Source organism: Neophocaena asiaeorientalis, unplaced genomic scaffold, assembly GCF_003031525.2.
Source record: "Neophocaena asiaeorientalis asiaeorientalis breed wild unplaced genomic scaffold, Neophocaena_asiaeorientalis_V1.1 scaffold612, whole genome shotgun sequence".
NCBI classification, from domain to species: domain Eukaryota; kingdom Metazoa; phylum Chordata; class Mammalia; order Artiodactyla; family Phocoenidae; genus Neophocaena; species Neophocaena asiaeorientalis.
Genome location: NW_020171815.1, coordinates 1,094,298 through 1,113,902, shown reverse-complemented (window position 1 = coordinate 1,113,902; position 19,605 = coordinate 1,094,298). Strand labels below are relative to the sequence as shown.

The 19,605-nt window shown below is 38.8% G+C and overlaps 1 protein-coding gene across 7 annotated transcripts in view; it reads right to left on the bottom strand.

Moving 5' to 3' along the window:
- Positions 1 to 19,605, bottom strand: part of AVL9 (AVL9 cell migration associated) — a 91,981-nt gene that overhangs the window by 41,850 nt on the left and 30,526 nt on the right. For all 7 annotated transcript variants that reach the window (XR_003001827.1, XR_003001845.1, XR_003001866.1 and 4 more), the window contains exons 9-13: positions 17,619 to 17,688; positions 11,846 to 12,384; positions 4,750 to 4,884; positions 2,905 to 3,124; positions 731 to 848 (exon numbers count right to left, since the gene is read on the bottom strand). Coding sequence is in view for 1 of the 7 variants with exons in the window: in XM_024735403.1 (XP_024591171.1) it covers positions 731 to 848; positions 2,905 to 3,124; positions 4,750 to 4,884; positions 11,846 to 12,384; positions 17,619 to 17,688 (1,082 nt within the window). In the remaining 6 variants the exon portion in view is untranslated. The remainder of the gene's footprint in view (positions 1 to 730; positions 849 to 2,904; positions 3,125 to 4,749; positions 4,885 to 11,845; positions 12,385 to 17,618; positions 17,689 to 19,605) is intronic.

Below are 19,605 nucleotides of genomic sequence, written 5' to 3'. Positions count from 1 at the left end.
GAAAAGAAGTTCCCAAGATGTTCGCATTATATTAATTGATCTCCTTAGACGCTACCCTGCCATTCACATAGTATTATTTCTTAATGGCCCCACTCCCCAGCATGGTTAGATGTCTTTTACATGGGATAAAGTCTTTGCCCAGCAGTCGACACTGTGACAGGTATTAAATTTTGTTGGATCTAGAATCTGATGTGGAAACTGCATCAGATTTGACTGCAAATCTAGGAGTTCAAATATTAACTTTAGTTGTTCACACTTCATATTTTAAAATAACCTCTCAGTTTAAAAAAATAAAAATAAATAAAATAAAATAAAATAACCTCTCAGTTTTAACCAGTGCTATTTCCCTCAAGGGTTCTGTCTTGTTTGACCATTCTGCTGAGGCAGAGATCCAGCGAAAGGGAGGGAAGAACCATGAGGTAGGAGGATCCTCACAGGCCAGGACTTTGTCTCCAAATCACATTGGAAGCTGGGAGAAATGTTAGTGCTTCCAAAATGCCTTGTGCTTTGTGGGTAAGAAGTGTGAATAGGGAAGCAGTTTTCAGCTGCTTCTCTGTACTTGGGAGCCTTTTTATAAAAATCTACTCAGGGAGATTCTTGAAGGTATTCACAATATCATCAGAGTTAAGATATGATTTTCTTTTCTTTTATTTTAAGATATGATTTTCTTTATGCTGGGGCACACTTATTAAGTGAACCACCTCTATCAACCTTCAGAGGATGTGCTTACTTCGGATTTATTTCTGCAAGTGCTGGATGCTTGTTGCTGTTCCAGACCCTGTAGTTGTGAGTGTTCTTCCATGCTGTAACAAAGGTCGTCCCATAGTCTGATAAGATCTTTTCATTATCTGTCAAGGAAATATTTGAAAGTTGAGCTGGACTGTAGCCAGTCAGGGATGTAAAGATTAATAACCGAAACCAGTAAAGAAAAGGCTTTAGCCTCCGTGTCCCCCTGCTTTATTGGGGAGATAGCCTACCAGATGTCAGGAATCTTGGGTCTAATACCAGAAATCCTGTTAAGAAGCGATGTGTCCTTTGGTAAGTCACTTACTCACTCAGAATTTCATTTTTCTTACTAGAAAATAAGGGGGTTGAGCCAAATATTTTCTAAGGTTCCTTAAAACTCCAAAATATTTCCAAGTTCTCCCTACCAAGGTAAGGAGGCATAGTATTATTTATTAAAATCTATAGGCTGGACAGTGGGTTAAACATACTGATGTATACACATGGAGTAGGCAATTAGGGTATCTTTTCACAAATGCCATTTTTCTAAGAAAGGCAATTAGAAAGAATACATTAATTGGTTCTTTTTAGACACTATTTACTTTTCTTTGCCTCACTATTCACTGAAACTTACTCTTGAGTTTCCATGCATTTCAAAGTCAAAATACTTAAAATAACAAGGAGATTTTCATATATTTAATGCTTAAAACTTTATGGCTTTATCAGTATCGAGGCGAAGCTTCAATGCGGAGCATTTTTTCTACTTGGAAGAATAGAAAAGGTTTCGAGGACTGATTCAAAGTCCCAGCTCAGCCTCTCACCAGGTGGAAGAGCAAACTATTTAACCTCTCTATCTCTCACTTTCTCTTCTGTAAAATGAGGATGACACAGTATCTACCTCTAGGATTGCTGGGAGGATGAAATGAGTTAGCAGATGTTAAGTGCTCAAAAAAGGGGGTGCTGCACATGTTAAACGTTCCCCCCAAAAGTTAGCTACTATGTATTACTCAGTGCTCACAGCTACCCGGGCAAATATTTTTAAGAAGTAAATTAATTACTCAGGAAGCTACATGGCTGGTGGAGACTTGGGTTTTCTTACTAGATAAACTGAATGATTCTAGGTTAGAGGATTTAATTTTGGGGTCTCAGCTGCTACAGCTATAGAAGAGGCAGACATTCAAAAAAAAAATCGCATTAGCAAATAAGGAGTCGCTCCGTTAGCTTTCCTAACGAATGAAGAACATGCCTGAAGCCTGGGTTTAAAACTATATATATATTATGTGAAGAACTAACCTGGGAGGTGGCAGTAGTGAGGTTGATTTAAAAATCTACTAACACAACAATGTGAAGGTACTTAATGTCACTGTGGAACGATACACTCATAAATGGTTACGATGGTGAATTTTAGGTTATGTGGATTCCACTACATTTTTTAAAAAAGCAACTGTGAAATAGTTGGATAATTGAAAAGAAGGAAAAACAAAATCTCTATACTCTTTCAACACCACCACCACCAAAGCTACTGAATATATGCTAAGTGTCCAGGGTGGTAGGTGTCCATGGTGTGAGAGCTCATTGCAGAGCTTCATTTTCTCCTTGTATATATTCTTTTCCATGGGGAATGAGATAATTTTAACTCAGCAGTGATTCTATGTTTGCCTGTTCCATTTTAACCACTTAATAGGGATAAAATTTCTCAGAATGGGGGACAAATTTGAAGGTCTAATCACTCAGAATATGATTTTCAATGATTTCTATTTTTCATATTTCTCTTTTCACCCATTATATATCTTAACATGTAAGCAGTGTTTATAAATAGCACTCAAATACTGATATACCCTTCCATATGGTGGAATACTAAGGGGCCATGTAAAAAGTGACGAAAATCTGCATTTACTCTCTTGATAATATGTTTATGTTTCTATTAGAAAGAAAAACTAAGTTATAAAAAACATGAAAAACGGGATCCATGTTTGTAAAAGGACTACCACAAATACCACAAAACTAAAATCCAAAACACAGGCTTAGAAAAAGGTCTAGAAGGATATCAAGTACTCAAAATGCAAAGAGTAGTTAAGTCTGTATAAGGGAGTGACAGGTAATTTTTCATAAACTTGTTTCTTATGCAATTCAAAACATCGTAAGAGTTACAAAATGAGAAAGAGGCTGTGAGCTCCTTACCTAACTGCAGTGTGGCGGCCAGCAGTGCATGGATGTAGACTGCAAACTGGGCTCGAATCCATTCGTCACCTCCCTCCCAGCCCGTGCCATCCAGGAAGACATCATCCCGGTTCTCGGTCACATGCCTCACTAGGTAATCTGCGAACCTTAGGTCTGCAGTGGTTGGGTTAAGCAGCTTCCTGAGTTCTGGATCATGGATCTGGATCAGAGCTTCTTCTACCTAGAGGGTACCCAGGTATAAGTCAGAATCTGGGCATTCACGCAGATATCCATGCCACACTTTAAAGAGTAACTACTGGGAAGTTGGAGCTGGAAATAAAAAATATGAATAACAGCGTTCTCAAAAGGTGAGCCTAAGAAAGAGACAGGTTTTTTACACTGAAGTTTTTTTTTCTTTCACTATTTTAAAAATACTCCTTTTCTGTTCTTAGAAAATATATTCATAAATATTTAATCTTGAATTATAGAAGTAATTCACGTTGACTAAATATTTTGGAAAATATAGAAACGTATAGTTAAAATCACCTTTTTCATACAAACAGAAATGCATACAATTAAATATAATTCCTAAAAATTTTTCCTTTGATTGCACAGACACTTTGGAATATTTTTATTATGTAATACTTGATACAGAAAGAAATATATGTAACTTACAGGTTAGTTTTAAAGTATAATAATAAAACAAATACCCATGAACTTGCCAACCAACTTCAGAGCTAGAATGTAACCAATAATGTTGAGAAAACTCTGTGGTCCTCCCATCTGTATCCTCCTGCCTTGGAAAGTATATGTATTTTTCTCCCTCAAAATTGGGATACATATAGCTTTGAATCCCAGATTTTTCATTTATTGTATTATAAACGTTTTCCCAGGAAGCACATTCTGGTACTTTCTGTTAGAAACTACAAAGACCTTAGGGTGGCCGAAATCACCCTCACACATTTGTAAAAATTACTTTAATTGTAAAATTGAACAAATTATTTAAATTTCTTATATATTAATAAGATGTCAAATATTTATCTCTAGTTCCTTCCTCTTGATATTGGGGTATATTAAACAAGCTAGAAGTATTTAAAATATTTATACGATAAACACATTTTAATTGTGAGACTGTAGTAGGACCAGATTGCCTAGGTAGGAATCCTGGCTCACCCGGTTAGTGGCTGTCTGACCTCTCTGTTCCTTAGCTTCTGCAGGTGTAATACAGACAGTAACAATGCCTATTTCAAAGGTTGTTATGAAAACCAGACCAGTTCATATACCTAAGTCGCTTAGGATGCCTGGCAAAGGAAGCAATTATTACCACGATTAGTATTATTACTACGCCCCAAATTCCAATTAAGAAAGAAGGAATCAGAAAGAGAAAAACAAATACCGTATGCTAACACATATATATGGAATCTAAAGAAAAAAAAAAGATTCTGAAGAACCTCGGGGCACGACAGGAATAAAGACACAGACGTAGAGAATGGACTTGAGGACACGGGGAGGGGGAAGGGTAAGCTGGGATGGATTGAGAGAGTGGCATGGACATATATACACTACCAAATGTAAAATAGATATCTAGTGGGAAGCAGCCGCATGGCACAGGGAGATCAGCTCGGTGCTTTGTGACCACCTAGAGGGGTGGGATAGGGAGGGTGGGAGGGAGGGAGATGCAAGAGGGAGGAGAAATGGGGCTATATGTATATATATATAGCTGATTCACTTTGTTGTACAGCAGAAACTAACACACCATTGTAAAGCAACTATACTCCAATAAAGACATTAAAAAAAAAGAAAAACAAAAAGAAAGAAGGAAAACAGACCAGCGGTGTCAAGGACCCACACTCATGTGTAACCTACTTCCACAATGGCATCACTGAGGTGTTTCTGTTGTCGAAAAAGGATGTTAGTAGCTCCAGCAACAAATCCTCGAATGGTGACATCAGAGAGAAGATGATGCTGCTGCAATGCCATATAAGGCAAACACAGATATCCCTGAATTACAAGAGTAATAGAAAATATTAGAAAAGTAATGGAACAGCCCGTCTCTCCTCAAGCCTAGAGAGCTAGTAGTAGGGAAAAAAACTCCCCATCTTTCCTCAACCCCACACCATTCCTAACACAGCTGATCTTTGACTCAATACAATAATATTCCAATAATAACAACCATAGGTCCACATGAATGGTCAATCTTGGCAAAATGGTCTACCATGAAGGTTGCCTTACTTGACCACTTTGTTCCTCGGTTCAACTTAAAAGCCTCCACTGTAACTAACAAACTGAATTTTTTTTCATTTAGGAAATGAAGTATTAAGCCCATTAAAAAGTATGTTGTTTAGTAGAAAGCTGTTTGTTCTTCCAGTAAAATTTTAAAACTCGTGCATTTGCACATAACCAGCAAATTACTATTATAAGAAGAGAAAACACTGCATAGCAATTATTTTACTGTCCTATTGTTTAAAATTATGCAGCAGTATTTCAAGACACTTGCTACTAAATGTTTAAAGCACAAATGACAGTGGTAGTAGTGTATTTAATTACTTTCCATTTGAATTGCATTTGAAAATACTATTGCCCTGAAAATTATACTTTAATCACCAAGCCACAGCAGGGAGTTAAGTGTACAGAAAGCAGCCTATATCCTGAAAATAAAGGTGTTAGCACTGGAGTGATGCACTGAAGGAGGACATGGAATTTCTGCTGAAAGATTCTATATCAAGATAGATTTCCAACTAGTGGCACAATCTGCACGTGAAGGCAGGAGGGAGGACTTGCTGAAACCCTGAATTTGTTTCAATCAAGTTTGATGACAGTTTCATTCATTTATTTTTTATTCTCACCTTCTTTTTTTAAGAAACACTGACTATAGTTATCTGGATAGTGTCTTGTTTCCCTCATGAGACGAATTTCTCGGAGGGCAGGAGACACCCCTTCTGCTACTGCAGGTCCTTCCGTGCATCTACCATCTGCCTTGTACCTCACAGCTGGTTGTTATATACTTAACATGAAAGAAGACTTCCAAAAGTTGGAATATATGTCTAGAAACCTGGTTTTATTCTTCTTCTTGGCAGTGTCTTCCTCTGCTCTATAAAACGCCAACTAACAGAAGCAGCAAAAATAAATCTATGTCTATGCATTAGACATACTGGGTACACAGTGCTTCTCAACCCACACCCTCCTGTGACTGAAGGTGGAAAGGACCCATGGTCCTTAGGCCAAATCACTCAAACAGCTGGTGCAAGGCTCACAGGTCATGCTTTACTTTGTGTGCTATGTATTAAAAACAACAGGCTCTCCGCTCCCCAACTACCTGTTTCTAAACATAAACACTACAATATTGAATGCTCTTTCAAACTTGATATGGACCCCAGAATACCCTACTCCCCCAACTAGGCCTGAGAATCCTTCTTGATAAAGGTACCCTCAGGACTGCCAATTTTTACAAAGATTGATTTAATTGCTCATAGTATTGCATTTCATAATTGATTCTGTTAGAGAAGAAAAGTCTACCGGCAACAGTGGAATTCTTGGCTAAGTCTATAACAGCATGAAAACTAAGAAGAATGTGTTTTTTAAAAAAAAAAAAACAGTTCAAAGCTTTTTAAAAATATGAAAAAAAATTTCCCTAAAATATTATACATACATATATTCTTTGACCCAACATTTTACTTCTTGTAATTTACCCTACAGATACACCTGTTCATGTGTGAGATTTGTAAAAAGTTATTTATTGCAGCATTGCTTATCATTGCAAAAGACAGGAACCCTAACTATTCATGAACAGGGCAATGAATAAATGTTCTTCTGTATGATGGAACACACTGCAGCAAGTGATGAAGTTCATCTCCAAGGAATATTTTCCTTAAAAAAAAAAAAAAAAAAGATATAGATAAGGTTGGTTGCCCCTGGAGAGAGCAACTGAATAGCAGGGTATGGAATGAGAGAGACTTTTTATTATAGATGCTTTGGAACCTTTTGAATATTGAACCATGTGAAAGTATTACATATTTATAAAGTTATTTTAAATAGTAGATCAAAATGGCCTTAAAATATTGCCATCATTACTTTTAACGATGGTCAATTTAGCCTAAATCTTTTAAAGGTCTTCAGTGTCTGGTGGCAGCAAGAGCCTGGGTGCTTTCACATAGAGCAGCCTCTACAGCCAAACTCACCACGGCTTTCCACTTTTCTAGGATGCTTTAACTTCCACATTTGGAGCTGCAGTATATAATGGTTAAAAAAAAAAGAAAATTGAAGAGATATTTGCACACCTACGCTCACAGGCAAAAGGTAGAAGCAACCCATATGTCCATCGATGGATAAATGGATAAAGAAAATGTGGTATATACGTACAATGGAATATTATTCAGCCTTGAGGAGGAAGGAAATCCTATCATATGCTACAACATGGATGAACCTTGAGGACATTATGTTAACTGAAAGAGGACAGTCACAAAAAGATAAATGCCGTATTATGATTCCACTTATGTAAGGTATTTTAAAGTAGTCAAGTTCATGGAAACAATGATGGGTGCCAAGGGCTGGGGTGAGGGGAGAATGGGGAGTTGTGGTTTAAAGGTTACAGAGTTTCAGTTTTGCAAGATGAGAAAGTTCTAGACATCTGTAGTACAACCATGAGAATACACTTAACACCACTGAATTGTGCACTTAAAAATGGTAGAGATGGGCTTCCCTGGTGGCACAGTGGTTGAGAATCTGTCTGCTAATGCAGGGGACACAGGTCCGAGCCCTGGTCTGGGAAGATCCCACATGCCACGGAGCAACTAGGCCCGTGAACCACAACTTCTGAGCCTGCGCGTCTGGAGCCTGTGCTCCGCAACAGAAGAGGCCGCGATAGTGAGAGGCCCGCACACCGCGATGAATAGGGGCCCCCGCTTACCACAGCTAGAGAAAGCCCTCACACAGAAACGAAGACACAACACAGCCAAAAATAAATTAATTAATTGATTAATTTAAAAAAAATGGTAGAGATGGGGCTTCCCTTGTGGCACAGTGGTTAAGAATCCACCGGCCAATGCAGGGGACACAGGTTTGAGCCCTGGTCTGGGAAGATCCCACATGCCGCGGAGCAACTAAGCCCGTGCACCACAACTACTAAAGCCTGAGCTCTAGAGCCTGTGAGCCACAACAACTAGGCCCACGTGCCACAACTACTGAAGCCCGTGTCCCTAGAGCCCATGCTCCACAACAAGAGAAGCCACCGCAATGAGAAGCCCACACACCGCAACGAAGAGTAGCCCCCGCTCGCCGCAACTAGAGAAAGCCCACGCACAACAAAGACCCAACGCAGCCAAAAATAAAGAAAAAAATAAAATAAAATTTTAAAAAATGGTAAAGATAAATCTTATGTTGTTGTTTTTTTAAACCACAATTAAAACTAAAAAACAAATAACATCAGAAAACACACCTCAGCTTGGTAAATCTGGCAACCTGTTGTGATCTGATCTGCTAGAGAGCTGCAAAAGCATAGCGCTTTCTCCATTGCAACTTAGGAAGGGCTACAATGCCATCAGGACCAACTGCCATTTTCTCATCTCTCCCCCGTTCAGGGACGATAAGCATGTTCATGAACTGGAAGCCTCCATACTGCAGGGATGTCAGTTCTCTACAAAATTTTATCTAGCGTTTAAAGGTAATCTCTCAAAATCTCAACCTGTGTGAGTGAGAACTTAAGATGATCCTAAAATTAATGTGGAAATGCAAAGGGCTAAGAAACTCTTGAAGAACAATAGCAAGAGGGGAATATCTGCCTGACTCAACATACATGGTAATTAACACAGTGCAGGACTGACGCAGGGATAGACAGATACACCAATGAAACAACAACAGAGACAGACTCCCTTTCTCAACCATACACAAAAATTAATTCCAGGTAGATAGAACCCAAAATGTGAAAGCCAAAACTACAAAGCTTTAAGTCCCACAAATCAGTGACAACAAGGGAAACAACGCAGAAGCTTTGAACAATTACTACACAAAGGGAAATCCAAATGGTTAAGAAGAACATGAAAAGATGCTCAACCTCAACGGTGACTACTGAAAAATAATTACAAACTAAGAGCCAGAAGATACTATCAGATTGGCTAAGTATTAGGAAGTTTGACAATAACAAGTGTTGGTAAGAATGTGAAACAATGGGAACTATTAACCACTGCTATGGGAATGGAAACTGTCACAACCACTTTAGAAAACAGTTTGGAATTATTCTAGTAAAGCTAACATGCCCATTCCCTGTAATCCAGTATTCCCACTTCTAGGTACTGAATCCTAAAGAAATGCTTGCATGTATACAGCCAAGACTTCCAAATAAGAATTTCATAGAAGCATTATTTGTAGTAGCCAGAAATTGAAAACAATGTAGATGTCCATCTACAGAATTCGTAAGCTACAGAAGAGCCGAAAACAGAAAACTACAGAGGAATAATAATACACGACTTCATGCAAAATTACGGATGAACTAAAAACAATGTTGAGAGGAAAAAAGAAGTATAGTGACACTTAAATAAAACTAAAAAACATGCATCCATTACTTTTTAGCTAGTCACAAGTTATCTGTAGGTTCCCTAAATTTGAATATGATACTCTGTAAGCAAGCAAACCAAATATAAACTCAGAAGCAATACATAAAGCAGTTTAATACATATGGCAGAAAAAAATTTTGGTTTCCAACTACATATACTTTTAGTTCTTTCATATATTTTTTTTTTTACTAAAACAGTTGCAAACTGTGGGCTTCCCTGGTGGTACAGTGGTTAAGAATCCTCCTGCCAATGCAGGGGACACAGGTTTGAGCCCTGGTCCAGGAAGATCCCACATGCCACAGAGCAACTAAGCCCATGCGCCACAACTACTAAGCCTGCACTCCAGAGCCCGTGAGCCACAACTACTGAGCCCACGCACCTAGAGCCCGTGCTCCTCGACAAGAGAAGCCACTGCAATGAGAAGCCCGCACACCACAACAAAGAGTAGCCCCCGCTCGCCACAAATAAAGAAACCCCATGTGCGGCAACGAAGACCCAACACAGCCAAAAATAAATAAATAATAAAATATATATTTTTAAATACGCTTTTTAACCTAGTTCTTCTGTACAAGTATTTTTAACATCTTCAAGAGAAGAAAAAAGCCTAAAGGCAATTCACTTTTAAGTATATTCCATATTTGAAAGCTACTGACATGAAAGAATCAGCGATTGTATTTGAAACTGTGATTAAACAAGTTAGATTTGAATCATCACACAATAAAACATAAAACCAAAAAAAGTTTAATTTACCATAATGATGGTGGTAAGCCCATCATATATTCAGTACTGGTATAACGGACACAAAAAGAATATTCTGCCAAACAGTTTATTAACAGCACACGGAACACATTAACATTGCTTTAATTCAGCAACCTAGCAGACAAAAACAAAATCCCTCCCTCTTGATAACTCCACAGTGATAAAAATTAGAGTGGGTGGGTGAAGCAGCAAAGTAAGGGCTCCCAAAAGTATAGGCAGTCATGACACTCACATATGAATTCAGAAAACCCACAATTTGCATCTATTGAGTATACTCAGTAGTTTGAGAGCCCTGAATTTTCTCCCCAGGCTCCTGAATCCCAGTTTTAAGAAAATGTGCATTAGTTCAATCATGAAACCAGTTAAGACAATTTCAGCATCCCCTAACAGGTCACAAAATGAACAAAGACAGCATTTTCTGTTAACTATTCAGCAACACTGACTTGGGGCAAGTACTTATTTGTAAAACTGAATACACCCAGAAAGAATTTATCATATAGTGGAAATACATGTTCAAGTCAATACTATCCAATTTCTTTTACTTCAGGCATAAAGGAAGGTACTTAGGGAAATCATAAAACATTGCTCTAGTTCCTGGACAGATGTATCTGTCTTTCATGGTAGATTGCAAGACCATGGTCGCAAGAATTTAGAACCTAGTACGAGCCTAGCACATAGGAAGGCAATAAATACTTTTTGACTAAAAAATGAAATGGGGGACTTCGCTGGTGGCACAGTGGTTAAGAATCCGCTTGCCTATACAGGAGACACTGGTTCGATTCCTGATCCGAGAAGATTCCACATAGCGTGGAACAACTAAGCCCGTCTGCCACAACTACTGAAGGCCGTGCGCTTAGAGCCCATGCTCCGCAGCAAGAGAACCCACCGCAATGAGAAACCCACGCACCACAATGAAGAATAGCCCCCGCTCGCTGCAACTAGAGGAAGCCTGCGCACATTAGTGAAAACCCAATGCAGCCATAAATAAATAAATACATTTTTTTTTTTTTAAAAAAAAGGATTTTTTTTCTTCTGCTCCATTTTGAAAACTAATTCATGAATGGCAATAAAATAAGGAGTTTCTCCTGAGTAGAATGAAAAATCAAAAGAACCCAGTTGTTGCTTCCAGAATCCTAAAATATTCCTGAAATTAAGAAATGATACCCTAGGACATAAGATACTGGCTCAAAGATTCAATTAGATTTACTACGTTGTGTTTAAGTTAAATCATAAATGCATTTTGAATGTTTTTTCATAAAAAGATTAAAAAATAGTTTTTAGGGCAAGTTAACCAAAACACTATATTATACCTATGAGGGGTACTAAAATTTAAGTTAGCCATCTAAGCTTTTTTGTAGCTTTTGGAATTGTCATATTTTAATATACATTCATTTAATGTAATCAAGACTGCCTCCTCCCCCACCAAAGATAAACCTGAATAATTAAAAACAGACCAAATACAGTGATTGGTGACCTCAAAATCCCCTGAATTAATTCTCTGTAGCCTTACACTATGGTCACAGATGCCAAAGCACTGTGTATTTTACAGTCAAAGAAAAATTTTCAGACTGAAAATGTGTTTAACACTAAAAGTTAAATTCTAAAAGGATTCTGTTATATCCTTAAGGGCCTTAATAAAGCATTTTAAACCTTACCTTTGTGAAGATGGCCAGGGGCATGCCATACTGGTCCTCTTCCAAACCAGAAATTATCCCTGGTATCAGGACTACCTGGCCTGTGTTAGCTTGAGGTTGTACAGTAATCGGAGGACTGTCTGAGGGCAAAGAGTCCTTTGGAAATGAGTTGGTCTGTTCTGATCCCACCTGTTCTCTTTCTTTCAAGGAGGAATCCTCTAAGACACTAGGATCCAAGGTCTCCCAGTCACTTTCTGAAGACTCTGGAGATGGGCGAGAAGGAGGTTTCAAATATTGAGTGCTGTCATTGGGTTCCTGTCCTTCACTGCTGTCATCGTCTACCTGGAAAAAAGGCTCTTCAGTCTTCATGGCAGCATCTCTTCCATGGTTTCTCATCATGATTTTCTCAACAGTTTCCAAGTTGGTATTTGAAATGTCAGGCGCAGGCATAGAAACAAACTCATCTTCAGTGGGATTACTTTCTTGAAGCCCAACATCTTCAGACATACTCTTTCGGGGTCTATATTGAGAACTATCACTGAGACCATGTTCAATCATGCCTAAAACATACAATATTGGTGAACAGTTCGGCTCATAATAAGGTAAAGGAAAAACAAGAGTTGTATATTCTGCTTTAAATAGTGGAACTCCCTTGAAGTAAGTCAGAAGAGACATACAAATATCGCATATTAACGCATATATGTGGAATCTAGAAAAATGGTACAGATGAACCGGTTTGCAAGTCAGAAGTAGAGACACAGATGTAGACAACAAATGTATGGACACCAAGGGGGGAATGTGGGATGTGGGGGTGGTGGTGGGATGAATTGGAAGATTGGGATTGACATGTTCACACTAATATGTACAAAGTAGATAACTAATAAGAACCTGCTGTATAAAAAAATGAAATAAAAATTTAAAAAATACAATCAAAATAGTGGAACTCTCCTATAAAAATTTTAATAAGCTATGCTTGCACAAATTTCAATGAGAAAAAAGAGAACAGAGAGCAGAAGCAAGAAGAACTACAATCCTGCAGCCTGTGGAACAAAAACTACGTTCACAGAAAGATAGACAAGATGAAAAGGCAGAGGACTATGTACCAGATGAAGGAACAAAATAAAACCCCAGAAAAACTACATGAAGTGGAGACAGGCAACTTTCCAGAAAAAGAATTCAGAATGATGACAGTGAAGATGATCCAGGACCTCAGAAAAAGAACAGAGGCAAAGATCAAGAAGATATGTTTAACAAAGACTTAGAAGAATTAAGGAGCAAACAGAGATGAACAATACAGTAACTGAAATGAAAAATACACTAGAAGGAATCAATAGGAGAATAACTGAGGCAGAAGAACGGATAAATGACCTGGAAGACAGAATGGTGGAATTCACTGCTGTGCAACAGAATAAAGAAAAAAGAATGAAAAGAAATGAAGACAGTCTAAGAGACCTCTGGGACAACATTAAACACACTAACATTCGCTTAATAGGGGTCCCAGAAGGAAAAGAGAGAGAGAAAGGACCCGAAAAATTATTTGAAGACATTATAGTCAAAAACTTCCCTAACATGGGAAAGGAAATAGCCACCCAAGTCCAGGAAGCACAGAGAGTCCCAGGCAGGATAGACACAGGGAGAAACACACCGAGACACATAGTAATCAAGTTGACAAAAATTAAAGACAAAGAAAAATTATTAAAAGCAACAAGGGAAAAATGACAAATAGCATACAAGGGAATTCATGAAACATTAACAGCTGATTTCTCAGTAGAAACTCTACAAGCCAGCAGGGAGTGGCACTACATATTTAAAGTGTTGAAAGGGAAGAACCTACAACCAAGACTACTCCACCTGGCAAGGATCTCATTCAGATTCAATGGAGAACTCAAAAGATTTACAGACAAGCAAAAGCTAAGAGATTTCAGCACCACCAAACCAGCTCTACAACAAACGCTAAAGGAACTTTGCTAAGTGGGAAACACAAGAGAAGAAAAGGACTTACAGAAACAAACCCAAAATAATTAAGAAAATGGTCATAGGAACATACATATCGATAATTACCTTAAATGTGAATGGATTAAAAGCCCCAACCAAAAGACAAAGGCTCGCTGAATGGATACAAAAACAAGACTCACATATATGATGTCTACAAGAGACCCACTTCAGACCTAGGGATACATACAGACTGAAAGTGAGGGGATGTAAAAAGCTATTCCATGCAAATGGAAATCAAAAGAAAGCTGGAGGAGCAATACTCATATCGGATAAAATAGACTTTAAAATAAAGAATGTTACAAGAGACAAGGAAGGACACTACACGATGATCAAGGGATCAATCCAAGAAGAACACATAACAATTATAAATATATATGCAACCAACCTAGGAGCACCTCAATACATAAGGCAACTGCTAACAGCTATAAAAGAGGTAATCGACAGTAACACAATAATAGTGGGGGACTTTAACACCTCACTTACACCAGTGGACAGATCAGTCAGACAGAAAATTAATAAGGAAACACAACCTTTAAATGACACAGCAGACCAGATAGATTTAATTGATATTTATAGGACATTCCATCCAAAAACAAGAGATTACACTTTCTTCTCAAGTGCGCATGGAACATTCTCCAGCATAGATCACATCTTGGGTCACAAATCAAGCCTCAGTAAAGTTAAGAAAATTGAAATCATATCAAGCGTCTTTTCTGACCACAAGGCTATGAGATCAGAAATCAATTACAGGGAAACAAACACAAACACATGGAGGCTAAACAATATGTTACTAAATAACCAGGAGATCACTGAAGAAATCAAAGAGGAAATCAAAAAATACCTAGAGACACATGACAATGAAAACACAACGATCCAAAACCCATGGGATGCAGCAAAAGCAGTTCTAAGAGGGAAGTTTATAGCTATACAATCCTACATCAAGAAACAAGAAACATCTCAAATAAACAATCTAACCTTACACCTAAAGGAACTAGAGAAAGAAGAACAAAACCCAAAGTTAGCAGAAGGAAATAAATCATAAAGATCAGAGCAGAAATAAATGAAATAGAAACAAAGAAAACAATAGCAAAGATCAATAAATCTAAAAGCTGGTTCTTTGAGAAGATAAACAAAATTGAGCAACCATTAGCCAGCCAGACTCATGAAGAAAAAGAGAGGACTCAGATCAATAAAATCAGAAATGAAAAAGATGTTACAAGACACACCGCAGAAATGAACAGACCAATCACAAGTAATGAAATTGAAACTGTGATTAAATATCTTCCAACTAACACAAGTCCAGAATCAGATGGCTTCACAGGTGAATTCTATCAAACATTTAGAGAAGAGCTAACACCCATCTGGAGCCTGTGCTCCAGAATGGGAGAGGCCACAACAGTGAGAGGCCTGCATACCGCAAAAAAAAAAAAAAAAAAAAAAAAAAAAAATTACAGACCAATATCACTGATGAATATAGATGCAGAAATCCTCAACAAAATACTAGCAAACAGAACCCAACAACAAATTAAAAGGATGTTAAGTGACCAACACCCCATGATCGAGTGGGATTTATCCCAGGGATGCAAGGATTCTTCAATATATGCAAATCAATGTGATACATTCCACTCCTGGGCATATATCCAGAGAAAACCATAATTCAAAAAGACACATGCACCCCAAGTTTCACTGCAGCACTATTTACAATAGCCAGGTCATGGAAGCAACCTAAATGCCCATCGACAGACGAATGGATAAAGAATATGTGGTACATATATACAATGGAATATTACTCAGCCATAAAAAGGAACAATACTGGGTCATTTGTAGAGACTTGTGTGGATCTGGAGACTGTCATACAGAGTGAAGTAAGTCAGAAAGAGAAAAACAAATATCGTATATTAACACATATATGCGGAACCTAGAAAAATGGTACAGATGAACCAGTTTGCTGGGCAGAAATAGAGACACAGATGTAGAGAACAAATGTATGGACACCAAGGGGGGAAAGCAGCAGGGGGTGGGGTGATCGCGGTGTGATGAATTGGGAGATTGGGAATGACATGTATACACTGATGTGTATATAACTGATGTCTAATAATAACCTGCTTATAAAAAAATTTAAAAAAAAGAGAAAAGAAAATGTCAGACAAAAGAGAAACCTACAGCCAAAGTGAAAATGTCAGGGAACTAGATCCCACATGCCACAGCTAATAGATTCCCTCATGTCGCTTCCCTGGTGGCACAGTGGTTAAGAATTTGCCTGCCAATGCAGGAGACAAAGGTTCGAGCTCTGGTCCAGAAAGATCCCACATGCCATGGAGCAACTAAGTCCGTGCGCCACAACTACTGAGCCTGCACTCTAGAACCCGTGAGCCACAACTACTGAAGCCTGTGTACCTAGAGACTGTGCTCTGCAACAAGAGAATCCACCGCAATGAGAAGCCCGTGCACCACAATGAAGAGTAGCCCACGTTTGCCACAACTAGGGAAAGCTCGTGCGCAGCAACGAAGACCCAACACAGACAAAAATAAAATAAATTTTTAAAAAATTAATTAATTAAAAAAAGATTACCCCATGTCTCAACTAAAAGATCCCGTGTGCTGCAACGAAGATCCAACGTGCTGCAACTAAGACCCAGTGCAGCCAAATAAGTAAATAAATATTTTTTAAAAAAATAAAAATAAATAAACTTCTGGAGGAAAAAAAAAATAGAATGGTAACCCTAACCACTTTTTCTTTGAAAATTTTTATCATTCAAAGGTTCATGGGGGCTTCCCTGGTGGCGCAGTAGTTGAGAGTCTGCCTGCCGATGCAGGGGACGCAGGTTCGTGCCCCGATCCGGGAGGATCCCACATGCCGCGGAGCGGCTGGGCCCGTGGGCCATGGCCGCTGAGCCTGCGCGTCCGGAGCCTGTGCTCCGCAGCGGGAGAGGCCACAGCAGTGAGAGGCCCGCGTACCGCAAAAAAAAAAAAAAAGGTTCATGGACTTCCCTGATGGAGCAGTGGTTAAGAATCTGCCTGCCAAGGCAGGGGACATGGAGTTGAGCTCTGGTCAAGGAAGATCCCACATGCAGTGGAGCAACTAAGCCCATGCACCACAACTACTGAGCCTGCACTCTAGAGCCTGCAAGCCACAACTACTGAGCCCATGTGCCACAACTATGAAGCCCACGTGCCTAGAGCCCATGGTCTGTAATAAGAGAAGCCACTGGAATGAGAAGCCCGCGCAATACAACGAAGAATAACCCCTGCTCACCACAACTACAGAAAGCCCGCGGGTAGCAACGAAGACCCAATGCAGCCAAAAATAAATAAGTATACATACTAATATGTATAAAATAGATAACTAATAAGAACCTGCTGTATAAAAACTAAAATAAAATTCAAAAAAATAAAAATAAATAAGTATTAAAAAAAACAAAGTCCAGGACAGGGCTTCCTTCGTGGTACAGTGGTTAAGAATCCGCCTGCTAATGCAGGGGACAGGGGTTCAAGCCCTGGTCCAGAAAGATCCACCATGCCACTGAGCAACTAAGCCCGGCGCCACAACTACTGAGCCCATGTGCCACAACTACTGAAGCTCACACACCTAGATCCGTGCTCTGCAACAAGAGAAGCCACCACAATGATAAGTCCACGCACTGCAATGAAGAGTAGCCCCCACTTGCCGCAACTAAGGAAAGCTCGCGCGCAGCAACAAAGACCCAATGCAGCCAAAAATAAACAAATAAATTAATTTTTTAAAAAAAGGTCCAGGACAAATTATAAAAAGGAAGAGTAGAAACCGCTACGCTCTTACCTGGAAAAAGGGATAACACCGTCATCAGGGCACCCACCAATTTATTCACTGGAGAAATATAAAAGAGAACCTGAAATGGAGTCAATCAAAATTAAATCAGAAAATCCATGAGTCCACAATGACACTTTAAGACAAGAAAAAAGAAAAGAAGGGAGAGGGGAAAACTCTTCTTTACATAAGTATAAGAGCTAAAACATACAGAATTTATGATAGAATCAGAAAATCACCAAGCATCTATCATGGTTCAGGTAAAAATTACCAATGGATGCTAAAACTATTGTGAAAGGCTGTTGGGCAACAGGATATTCACATATCTTCAAATTTATCAACCCACAGTTTACCTATTAATTGCAAAGAGAAAAAACAAGTACCTAATTTAAAGAAACCTGGCAACCACCACCTGAATCAGATAGAGCATCAAATTTCACATTGCCAATAATAATACAAACAGTTATGGGGCTCCTGATGTGATGCCCCGAGAAGGACACACCACCACCTGTATTCTTGCCAAAAAAATTTAATCTGAAACTAGTGACAACAATCAGACAAATCTAATATTATAATGCAACTAATCTGGATTCTTAAAAAAAAAAAATTAAAAGGCCAATGTCATAAAAACAAAGAGAAACAAAAAAAGAGCGAGGTGGTGGCACTGTTTGAGATTAAAGAAAGCTAACAATGCAAAAAATGATCCTTGGTCTCCAGATTAAGAAAAGCAACCAGCTTATAGAACATTATTATGACATCTGGGGAAATCTGAAAATGGACTGTACATTAGATAGCATTTATTATATCAATGTCAAATTTCTTGAATGTGAAAATGATATTTTGTCTATGTAGGAATGTACCCTTATTCTTAAGAAATATATCCAGGGCCTGTTAGGAATCGGGCTGCACAGCAGGAGGTAAGCGGCCTGCGAGCGAGGAAAGCTTCATATGCCACTCCCCATCTCTCCCCATCGCTCGCATTACTGCCTGAACCATCCCCCCTGCCCCGCCTCCGATCCATGGAAATACCGTCTTCCGTTGAAACTGGTCCCTGGTGCCAAAGAGGTTGGGGACTGCTGTCCTAAAGTATTTAGGGATGAAGTACCATGGTGTCTGCAAATTACTTTAAAATTATTATGATTCAGGGAGAAAAATGAACACATATAAAACAATGTAATACAAAAGCAAAATGTTAACAACTCATAAACACAGATGAAGGGTATAAAGTGTTCATTATATATTACTCTATCAACTTTCCTGTAGGTTTGACATTTTTCAGAATAAGAATTGAGAAAAATTAATCTGGAACAGGGTTCAGTTAGATATTGCACTAAAACTAATGCTGGTGATAATTAAACTAGAGGAAAAAAACAAGCACGTAGTTGCTCAGGTGAGAGTTTTTTCTTTTTTTAAACAATTAAATCATTTAGTGGCACTAAGTGATATCCAGTAAAGCATAACATCCATAATCTCCTGTGCTCTCCTTACACATTGCTTATTTGAATGCTTTGCAAGTACAGAGAAACCAAGACTGCATTAAAAGATGTCCTTACTTTATTAAATCAATATAAGAAGTGTGTACCTGTGATTTGCCACATTAAATAAAGTCTACTTGATCATAAATGCCACTGCATGTGGCTAGGCTAAATATTATTTTGCAAAATTTTGTTTCAGATACATGTATCCACATGTGCTCTCAGTTTCAATGAAGAACATTTTTTATTATGGGTTGCAATAAAAAGTTTGAAACCTACAACTCAACAACAAAAAAACAAACCTGATTAAAAATGGGCAAAGGGGGCTTCCCTGGTGGTGCAGTGGCTGGGAGTCCGCCTGCCGATGCAGGCGGCACGGATTCGTGCCCCGGTCCGGGAGGATCCCACGTGCCGCGGAGCGGCTGGGCCCGTGAGCCATGTCCGCTGGGCCTGCGCGTCCAGGGCCTGTGCTCCGCAACGGGAGAGGCCACAGCGGTGAAAGGCCCGCGTACCAAAAAAAAAAA